The 10,556-nt window shown below is 42.0% G+C and overlaps 2 protein-coding genes across 3 annotated transcripts; one reads left to right on the top strand and one right to left on the bottom strand.

Annotated features, from left to right (window-relative positions):
- The first annotated feature begins 549 nt into the window (after positions 1–549).
- ttc36 (tetratricopeptide repeat domain 36) lies at positions 550–2,696 on the top strand. Its single transcript, XM_077566641.1, has 3 exons — positions 550–718; positions 1,981–2,169; positions 2,296–2,696. Exons 1-3 carry the CDS (start codon positions 613–615, stop codon positions 2,583–2,585), a joined length of 585 nt encoding a protein of 194 aa, XP_077422767.1. The 5' UTR covers positions 550–612; the 3' UTR covers positions 2,586–2,696.
- Positions 2,697–3,500: 804 nt separating this feature from the next.
- On the bottom strand, positions 3,501–10,556 carry LOC144051683 (F-box only protein 40). 2 transcript variants are annotated; one of them, XM_077564998.1, is made up of 4 exons: positions 10,371–10,556; positions 8,203–8,426; positions 6,388–8,131; positions 3,501–3,869 (listed from the first exon to the last, which is right to left on the bottom strand). In XM_077564998.1, exons 3-4 carry the CDS (start codon positions 8,128–8,130, stop codon positions 3,702–3,704), a joined length of 1,911 nt encoding a protein of 636 aa, XP_077421124.1. In that variant the 5' UTR covers position 8,131; positions 8,203–8,426; positions 10,371–10,556; the 3' UTR covers positions 3,501–3,701. The 2 variants fall into 2 exon arrangements, with proteins under 2 accessions (XP_077421124.1, XP_077421125.1); XM_077564999.1 differs by having other exon boundaries at positions 6,388–8,134.

The following is a 10,556-nucleotide window of genomic DNA, read 5'->3' on the forward strand; positions in this document are numbered from 1 at the left end:
GTAGACATTTTTAAAAAATACACTAGTACCATTTTTTTTTTTTTTTATCCGTTGAAATCTCGGTTCTTAAAGAGAGTATTTTCTATTACCACTATATTCATTTCACATGCTTTAGTAAACCAAAGTTACAATAATGACAGTAGAGCAAACATTGTTAAAACAATGCACTATTCTATTAGGGGCGAAAAAAAAGTACACCCCCAAATATATAAATTTGTCACAAAATGGACACAAAGGTCATTTTCCATTCAGTGCAAAAGCATTTACCGACTCTGCCCATCACGATACGTCACCCGCACAGATAGATAGACAAATATGATGCTGTATTCCTATCCATTTATATCCAATATCAATTTTGGATGTTTCAGTACTCAAACAATATCACCCCCCTCTCCCCCCACCCCTGTTCTTAAAAGCTCCCCTACCACTTTGCAGCGTCATTCCAGCTAACCACACACAGATGTGCTCAAAGTCCACCACCTCTCCCACCCCCTCACCCCATTGGCTGGCTGCACTTTTTGCTTGTGCGGCCCAAATCCCCACGCTCCCCCCCCCCTTCTGCTGTAAACCTACAAACACTTTTCCTCCACGTCGGTCATCTTTTTGCTAACAATGGCATCTGAGCACGACCGAGCGGTCCTGCAGGCCATTTTCAGCCCCAACACGCCCTTTGGAGACGTCCCCGGCCTGGACCAAGAGCAGGAATTAACGGACAACGGTGAGTCTTGATGTGGGGACGTACAAGGTTTTTCCAATGGGGGCAAAATGCACATGAAAATTTAATAAAAAAAATATATATAATAATAATTTGCATTCTTCATTTTTAAACATTTAGGTACTTATTTTTAATTGAACTAGCGTGCAATAAGTTCATCATTAATTAACTGTGTCCTGCTCTGACCCACAGGGTTCACTTTTGGGGCTCCCTTCACTGGCTCCCTGTACATTTTAATATTAATTTTAAGATTCTTTTATTTTGTTTTTAAACTTTTAAATGGTCTCACACCACCTTAACACTCTGAGCTCCTCCACTCCTACACGATTGGTCGTTACCTTTTGGCGCTGTGATGTTATTTTTAGTTGACAGCAAGTGGCAAAATGGCTGCCCACTAAGGTGGATAAAAACGGGTGGGTTTTGCTGCTTAATTCATATTCCACAAATGGAATACTAATTAGAATGCCGTGTTTAGGCAAGGGTTATTAGAGTTTTGGAATTTGAGTTTTAGTTTTTATTTCGTTTTGAGTTTTTTTGTTTTTGTTTGTTTGTTTTAATTCGTTTTCAGGGTGGTTCTGTCTTTATTAGTTTTAGTTTGTTTCAGTATTAGTTTTCTTTTTTGTTTGTTTATGACTTGTGTGCAATATTTAATAAACACCATTGTAAAAAAATAAAATAAAAGGTAACTCATTTCTTACCTGGCGTTGTATTTCGGTTGAGTTTAAAGAAAAAAGCAGGCGAGTTGAGAGCCATTGGAGCCAAAAGTCAAGAACGCAAAGTTGTCGCCTAAGAACGACGTCATCTTAAGGTGCTTTTCTATTGGCTGCTGTTAGATGACGTCATTTTTGTGTGACACACTTTCAAACGTCCTTGTTCCGGTTAATATTGAAATAAATATACTTAAAATCACATTTAAAATCATCCTCAAAGACTCATGCATTAAATTAATTACCAAAGACTAAAACAAAGGATATTTTCACCATAATTATAGTTAGTTTCAGTTAGTTCGTTTTTTTTATTTTTTTATTATGTTAACGAAATTTTTAAATTTAAGTTTACGTTTTTTTCGTTAGTTTTCGTTGACTAAAATAACCTTGGTTTAGACTAGTGGAGCTGTACAGAACATATAACCTCTTTTTTATTTTTTTATTTTTTACTTTTTTACCTCTTTCATTATTTTTTTATCTTTTTTAATTTGGCAAGCGTTTTCTGAGTCAATGTCAAAAGTACCCTCCTTACCAAGCGGTTTCTCTCACCCCTGCCAGACAGCCCCTTCAACGTGGACTCACTGAGACAAGTGAAGGACTTGGAGACTCGTGGGGTTTCTGCAGCCGAGGCGGGAGATTTGGAGGCGGCCCTTCAGCTGTTCGGCCAGGCCATACGCATTCTTCCCCGGCGGGCGTCTGCCTACAACAACCGGGCACAGACCCTACGACTCCAAGGCAACACACCAGGTACGAACAACAATAACCCTTGAAACCTCATTTGCCGGATATACTTGCCCTAATGCAAGTGGACTGTACCAGCAAAATTGAACATGTCACTTTCTTCATCTCCAGTATGATCTTCTCTGTCCTCAGGCGCTCTGGAGGACCTGGACCGAGCCGTCTCCCTGAGCGGGGGCCAGGGGCGGACGGCCTGCCAGGCGCTGGTGCAACGGGGCCTCCTGCGCAGGCTGGCGGGCCAGGATGACGAGGCGCGTCAGGACTTCCAGAAGGCGGCGGCGCTCGGCAATGAGTTTGCCCGCCAGCAGGCGGTGATGCTGAACCCGTACGCGGCGCTTTGCAACAAGATGCTGCAGCAGGTCATCGGCAAGCTGCGCAACCCCGACATGTGCGAGTCGCCACTGGAGGCGCAGTCAAGATACTAAACTTTTTGCATTTTAAGAGACATATTAGAGAAATAGTCATACACTTTTTTCAATTATTTGTATACAAATATTTTGGTCTCAAGTATGAAATTAAACAGCCATGCAAATTTTTGTGAGATGCCGATTCTTGAAAATGTGTTCTTAAGGCTATTACCCCCACACTGTTTCCCCGCCCACAACAAAGTTTCAAAGCCACTTTGAAGCACCAACCTCACTCTCTGAAATGTCTTGGCTAAAAGGTAAGCTGAGCTGCATTTAGTTTCGTGTAGTGTGAAATGAACAATTTCTCACTGAATTGAGAACAGTTTAAAATTAAATTGCCTGCAATTTTTTATACTTGAGGACAATGAATTGAATTATAACACACACAAAAATCATAATATTGTGGTGCAACGTTGTCATCTCTTAGCATCAAATCAAAATGCACTTAAGCTAATCACCAGTAGGTGGCAGTGTAATCAACCATTACGGACATGATTGTTTTGGAGTCTAAACTGGACATTTCATTAAGTACACAATCCAATATGATCCAATACTTTTTTTTTAAGTGATTTTATCTATTCATTCGCTTTTTACACAAAACATAGGGGAATGAATCATGGTTGCTGGATGTTTTTCTAAAATGTGCTATTTGGTACAAGTCAAGAGGCATTTAAAAAGACATAGTGTCATAGTGCCATCTAGTGGTGTTGTTGGTAAAGGGCAATAAAAACAATGCTCTGTGTGTGTTTTTATAGAAAAATAAATAAATAAAAATAGAATCAAATATAAGTGTTGTGGAACTGTTATATTACATTTCTATCCATTTCAATAGGAAAAGATGACCATGATTCTACTAAATGCAACACTGTAGTTTAAACCGCATATAAACACATACAAACAATTAACCCAAAACAATTTAATGCATTCATCTTACACAACTTTTATTAAAATTATTTCCCCCCAAAAAACACTGCACAAGTGCTCATGTACATCCACAATCAATAAATCCATTCATTTTTGTGACATTTTAGGGCATATCAGAGTACAGGTATTTATATCAGATGCATCTACAGACAAAAAAAAACATTTGGTAAATGACACAATAGTAAACCATGGATATGCAGTCCGTTGCATTTAATGTCTTTCTTGTCTGCTGACTTCCTGCAGGCCACTTAACGCCACGGGCTCCGTGCGCCGCTCCCTCTGGTAGAAGGGGCACGTTTGCAGGTGGTCGGCCATGGATGGCACCTCGCTGAAGCGCCATCGCTCCACGGGGCAAAACAGAGAGCTGAATTCCCAAACCTGAGGACCAAAACACATTGCAGGGATGAAAGATTTGATGACACGTAGGCAGAGGTAAAGTCTGGTTAAAATTTCATGAGTCTTGAAATTTTAAGTTCATCCACTATTTATTTAATTTTATTTTCTTTAAAAAATCGACTTCAATACTGTAAGCAGGTATTTGACACGCTGCAGGATGTTATTTTTTGCGTCCATTCCAACACTCACAACAATTTACGACCTTGATTTGGGATCACATGCTCAGCTGTTGTCCAGGTCGTGTTTATCAACAAACTGTTTCCATGAATGATCACCTATCTGAGCTGCTGTCAGGCCATTCGCATCGCATCACCTAATGCATGCTGCTTGTCTCGTGATCCCCCGTCTATACATAAATATACCGCCTTTGCCCTTTAAATCTCATAAAGGGGTGCTGGTTCAATTTCAACAGTGCAATAACTAAATAAAAACCTACCAACACGTTTCAGGCAAAAAATGTAGTTTGACAAAAAGCTAATAATTTTGCTGACCCCTGGAGGTATGAATACCAAAAATGTCCCAATACTTTTGTCTATCAAGTGTATGTCACATGACGTCTGCGCATATCTTAAACATGACCTACTAAGGTTTATAATAGTGACGTGATGAAATGTTCCCTGCATAGTTTGTATTGTTGCAGATAGTCTGGCTGGTGTTTACAATGCGGCAGCTGTTTAATATAGTTGACATTTTCCACTGACAGCTAACAAAGCAAGAGTTAGATAGCGGGAAGGAAGTGATAGGGACGTTTAGGCCGGACTGCACTGCAGGTGATATATTTTTTCTCCAAAATGAATTCCAAACTGACTGTGATTGGCGGACATCGGGTGTAGGTTTGTTTAAGTTCCTTCAACGGCATCCAAAATCCAAAACAGGCAATCACGGTGATGCTCGACGGTTCTAGTGATTTTCATCCAGCGTTGCATTATTCAATGAGAATGGTGGTTTGTCTGTACGTGTCCTCTGATTGGCTGGCAACCAGCCCAAAATCACCGGCGACTTTAATGAGGACAAGTGTTGTAGTCAATATCACACCAATCAAGACCAAGATATTATCGAGACTAGACAGTGTCGAGGCCGAGACAAGATCAAGACTTTTGGAGGTCGAGATCGAAACAAGTCCAAGACTTTTCAAGGTCGAGAGATAGACAAGACCAAGTCTTTTCAAGGTCGAGACAAGACCAAGACTTTTGAAGGTTGAGCCAAGACCAAGACTTTTGAAGGTCGAGACAAGACCAAAACTTTTGAAGGTTGAGCCAAGACCAAGACTTTTGAAGGTCGAGACAAGACCAAAACTTTTAGAAAGACAAAATCTTTTGGACGCTGAGCCTGAGACAAGACCAAGACTTTTGAAGGTCAAGGCCGAAACAAGGCCAAATCTTTTGGAATTCGAGAGAAAAAAGACCAAGACTTTTGAAGGTCAAGGCCGAAACAAGGCCAAATCTTTTGGAATTCGAGAGAAAAAAGACCCAGCCTTTTCACGTTTGAAACTGAGACAAGACCAAGACTTTTGAAGGTCAAGAAAAGACCAAAACTTTTGAAGGTTGAGCCAAGACCAAGACTTTTAAAGGTCGAGAGTGAGACAAGACCAAGACTTTCAAGGGTCGTGACAAGACCAAAACTTTTGGAGGTTGAGAGTGAGACAAGACCAAAACTTTTGAAGGTTGAGACAAGACCAAGACTTTTGAAAGTCGAGAGTGAGACGAGACCAAGACTTTTGAAGGTCAAGACTGAAACAAGGACAAGTCTTTTGGAATTCGAGAGAAAAAAACCCCAGCCTTTTCACGTTTGAAACTGAGACAAGACCAAGACTTTTGAAGGTCAAGAAAAGACCAAAACTTTTGAAGGTTGAGCTAAGACCAAGACTTTTAAAGGTCGAGAGTGAGACAAGACCAAGACTTTCAAGGGTCGTGATAAGACCAAAACTTTTGGAGGTTGAGACTGAGACAAGACCAAGACTTTTGGAGGTCGAGACAAGACCAAGACTATTAGAGGTTGAAACGGAGACAAGACCAGACTTTTGAAGGTCAAGACAAGACCAAAACTTTTGGAGGTCGAGACTGAAACAAGGACAAGTCTTTTGGAATTCGAGAGAAAAAAGACCCAGCCTTTTCACGTTTGAAACTGTGACAAGACCAAGACTTTTAAAGGTCGAGAGTGAGACAAGACCAAGACTTTCGAGGGTCGAGACAAGACCAAAACTTTTGGAGGTTGAGACTGAGACAAGACCAAGACTTTTGGAGGTCGAGACAAGACCAAGACTTTTAGAGGTTGAGACGGAGACAAGACCAGACTTTTGAAGGTCAAGACCAAGACTGTATACATCAAAGAAAAATCCCCAAAAGACCCAAAACAAAATGACCAGTATCTTTTCTTTTCACTACGTTTGCAACTAAAACAAATTCTGCTACCCTTAAAAAGTGGTCTTGAGACCAAGACCGATCTTGAGAACTACAACACCAGGGCAAGAAGGACAGAAAATGGATGGATGGATACTTACTTTCTTTCGACACTTCCAGGAGCTTCCCCCGTGGGAGTATGTCTTCTTCTCCCACTTGTGGGATACCATCCCTCGCGCCTGCAACAAGGTTGCGCACACCTCCCTCATCGGACGCGACACCTGTGACAACTGCGACAAGGTGAATGTGTCCAAGTATCCAGCGACATGCTGGAGGATCTCCAGGGGCAGTTGACTCAAATGGTCCTGGTGATGGGACGTTGTGAGCAGCTCCCACGGGACGTCTGGCTGGATGACCAACTTGTGGACGCCGTGGTGGTATTTGACCTCAGCCGCTTGACCATCTGGGTGAAACCTAGTCTGGGTGAAAGTGCAACCGAGGTATGCCAGGGGACAACGTTGCAGGAACCAACCGCCGAGGCCGGCCTGGATGTCAGAGTGCACGTTCCTGAAGTGCGAGGGGTATTCGTCGCGGCGGAAGAAGAGGTCGCACGTGTAGCTGAATGCCGAGCTGGTCTTGTTGTGTCGCCTGGTGACCGACTCGGATTCCGTGCGGACGTGAAGACATTGCTGTTTCCCGGCAATGATGTCGGCGAGCGACGCCTCGGGTGGAAACGGCGCAGAATCAAAGTGGTACGTTTGCGTCCCGATGTTGACGTACAGGCCGTCCAGACCGGTGCTCTCAGAAATCAGATGCCCTTTGAATTCTTTCTCCAGACAGCACAACAACGTGGCGCTCACCTCGTCGCACTTGGGGAGCTCTTCCACCGAAACTCCCAGATCCACCGTGTCCACGCTCCGGTGCGCGACCTTGATCTTGCGACTGGGGTCCTTCAGGTGGCAGCACTTGGCTCGATAGCTGCTGGGAATGTTGAAGGAGCGGACGGACTTGACTTCGATTGGTTCCAAGCTTCCGTAAACAAAGTCCTTCTCCCTGGGGGTGCAGGCGGCGAGCTGTCCGAAGTTGATGAGCATCGCTCCGTTGTGCACCAGGTACATGTTGTACTCGCTAATGTTGGCTTCCTTGCCCAACTTCTCCAAGACGCCATCTTGCCAAGGGGCCAGGCCAGACACTCCGTTCTCACATGAGGAACTTTGTCTCGGCGGCTCTACTTGATTTCCTCTCTCTGCCTTTTTAGCGACTTTTTTGCTGGTCTGCTCGCAGCTGTTCTTGTCCTTCTTGAATATTCTCTCCCACGAGCTGTAGTTCTGAAGGCTTTCTTTGTCCAATGTATTGCTTGCTACGTCACTTGGTTCCTCTTCCATCACCTCTACGCACCCATTTTGTGTACATCCACCAGAGGCTAAACAATCATCTTCCCTTGTGACCCCAACTAAATCTTCAGGATCCTTCAGCGTTAACTCCGGGAAAACGCTTTTCATCTTGATGGACTTAAACAGCAGCTCTTGATCCCTCAGCGCCAAAGCGACATCAAGGTGCGGTTGGCTTTGTTGGGACACATTTCTGTAGAACGTCAGATCGTCGTCGGCGATGGGCCAGCGGTTCCACTCCTGAGAGCAGCTGACCACGCTGGCGGGGCACGCCTCCAGGTGGCGGGCCCGCCGGTGCCGCGGCATGCTCAGCGGGCAGCCGTAGCCGGCGTTGAGGCAAGGAACCGTCTGGTTGGGGCACAGCAGGCGATGGTCATCCTCCTTGCAGGCGTGCAGGGAGGCGCCGCAGTCGTTGGGGCACCGGACTACCAGGCAGCCGATGGAGAGCCGCGCTGGTGCATGGCATTGAACTGCGTAGCACTGGTCGCAGTGCTCGTGGCGGATTGACGGCATTCTGCTGAATATCAAAGCGATTCGATTGGCTCGACTTCACTGGTGGGAAGTAATTAAGTACAAATACTTTACCTTACTCGACTGAAGTCATTTTTCAGGTTTTTCTTCTTGACTTGAGGATTTGTTTTTCTAATGACTTTTTTTTTTTCTGATGAAACTGTTTCTTCCACTCCTTACTTTGTCAAAAACAGCCTCGTTATGTCTTTGGAGCACCAAGGCTTCATGGTGAATCGTTGTGGCTTATGCCAGACTAAAAATCACCAACTCCTGGGATTCAGAGTCAGATTATCTTCAATCTGGAAAAAAAAACATGTTTAGGTAAGGTATATTGTTATCATTAGCTAATTTAGCATTTTTTACATTTATGAGCCACTTGTTAGCAACAATGTTAACAAACCTAGTTTTTTGGAGCTAACGCTAGCTAGCATTAGTGCATACGAGTACAGAAGTTGTTTGTGGAATCTGTACTTTTCCACTTTTACTGAGTTTGTTAAGGAGTAGAACAAGTACTTTTAAATACAGACATTTTTCCCCACAAGTATTTGTTTTAGCCGTTTAGAGGAAAGACGTGAGCTACATGACTCAGCAGAAATGACACGATCGGCAACTAGCTTGATCGTTGTCAATTCAGAGTCAAATTATCTTCAAAATGAAAAAAAAAACATATTTAGGTAAGGTATATTGTTATCATTAGCTAATTTAGCATTTTTTACGAGCCACTTGTTAGCAACAATGTTAGCAAAACTATGCTCTTTTGAGCTAACGCTAGCTTGCATTTGTACATACGAGCACAGAAGTAATTTGGTGAATCTGTACTTTTCCGCTTTTACTGAGTTTGTTAAGGAGTAGAACAAGTACTTTTAAATACTGACATTTTCCCCCCACAAGTATCTGTTTTAGCCGTTGAGAGGGAAGACATAAGCTACATGACTCAGCAGAAATGACACGATCAGCAACTAGCTTGATCGTTGTCAATTCAGAGTCAAATTATCTTCAAAATGAAAAAAACATATTTAGGTAAGGTATATTGTTATTAGCTAATTTAGCTTTTTTTTTCAATTTATGAGCCACTTGTTAGCAACAATGTTAGCAAAACTATGCTCTTTTGAGCTAACGCTAGCTTGCATTAGTACATACTAGCACAGAAGTAATTTGGTGAATCTGTACTTTTCCGCTTTTAATGAGTTTGTTAAGGAGTAGAACAAGTACTTTTAAATACTGACATTTTTTCCCACAAGTATTTGTTTTAGCCGTTAAGAGGAAAGACGTGAGCTACATGACTCAGCAGAAATGACACGATCAAACTAGTTACTTGCTGTAACCAAATAGGGGAAGTCCTACTTTCTGTTTCATATTTGCCATGTTTTTTTAGCTGAAATCACTGAAGTCACTCAAACACACAGAACACCATTAATATCAAAATAAATAGGTGTACTTAAGTATTTTATTCTCTCTTTTATTATTATTATTATTATTATTATTACAGCTACCACGTGACCGCAAAAGCAGGATAGAAAAAAGGATGTATGGATTAGGGCTGGGCGATATATTGATATAAAAATCATATCAATATATTTTGATATATATATATAAATATTTTTTTAAATGGGATATGGATTTAGACTATTTTGTCTATATTGATATAGTTCAAATTTGCGCCGTGATCCTTGCTCTACTGCGCTTCAGCAGTGCTCCTGACAGTCTCATTACCTGACAGGCTCCTGACAGTTTATTATTTATTCATTTGATTTTGCCACTGTTCATTGAAATATCCGGTTTCAGTAAAACTACTTGTGACATGTCATATTTGGCTTTGACTGAAAAAAATAAATATAATATATACTGTATATATATATATATATATATATATATCATTTTTGGGCCATATCGCCCAGCCCTAGTATGGATTATATAGTTTGTTGATCCGCTCACATAGCTAGAAAAAGCATTAGCATTATTTGCAACAATAGTACAAAATGAAATTAGTGTTCAAATACAATTTGACTTAAATTGTACATGTTTTTAATCACCTGAGTAGGTGTAAGAGTCAAACACAGTGCATGACAAATAATATCTCATAAAAAGTGTACTGTTGATGGTTGAGCTGGACAAATCCAATTGTGTGATTTTTATGACCCGTTTTACTTGAAAACAATATTTATCAAAAGAATACGTCAAATCTTTTCTACCAGACATCAAAAGCATTAACAGTCAGCACCTTAGCAGCAAATATGTCTCACCTTTTGTTCTTGAGTTGATGTCACCTCGCGTTGACTGACCTCTTGCACTGTGTCTGCTCTTTATAAATAGCCCCGACTGGACCACGATACCGGACGGACGGACGGACGGACGGGGCGCCATTGTCACAGCTTTTCAGGAGGGGCCAAGGTCAAGTTACAACTGCCACCGGCTCTCATTTGTGTGCG

Source organism: Vanacampus margaritifer, chromosome 5 (assembly GCF_051991255.1).
Source record: "Vanacampus margaritifer isolate UIUO_Vmar chromosome 5, RoL_Vmar_1.0, whole genome shotgun sequence".
NCBI lineage: Eukaryota > Metazoa > Chordata > Actinopteri > Syngnathiformes > Syngnathidae > Vanacampus > Vanacampus margaritifer.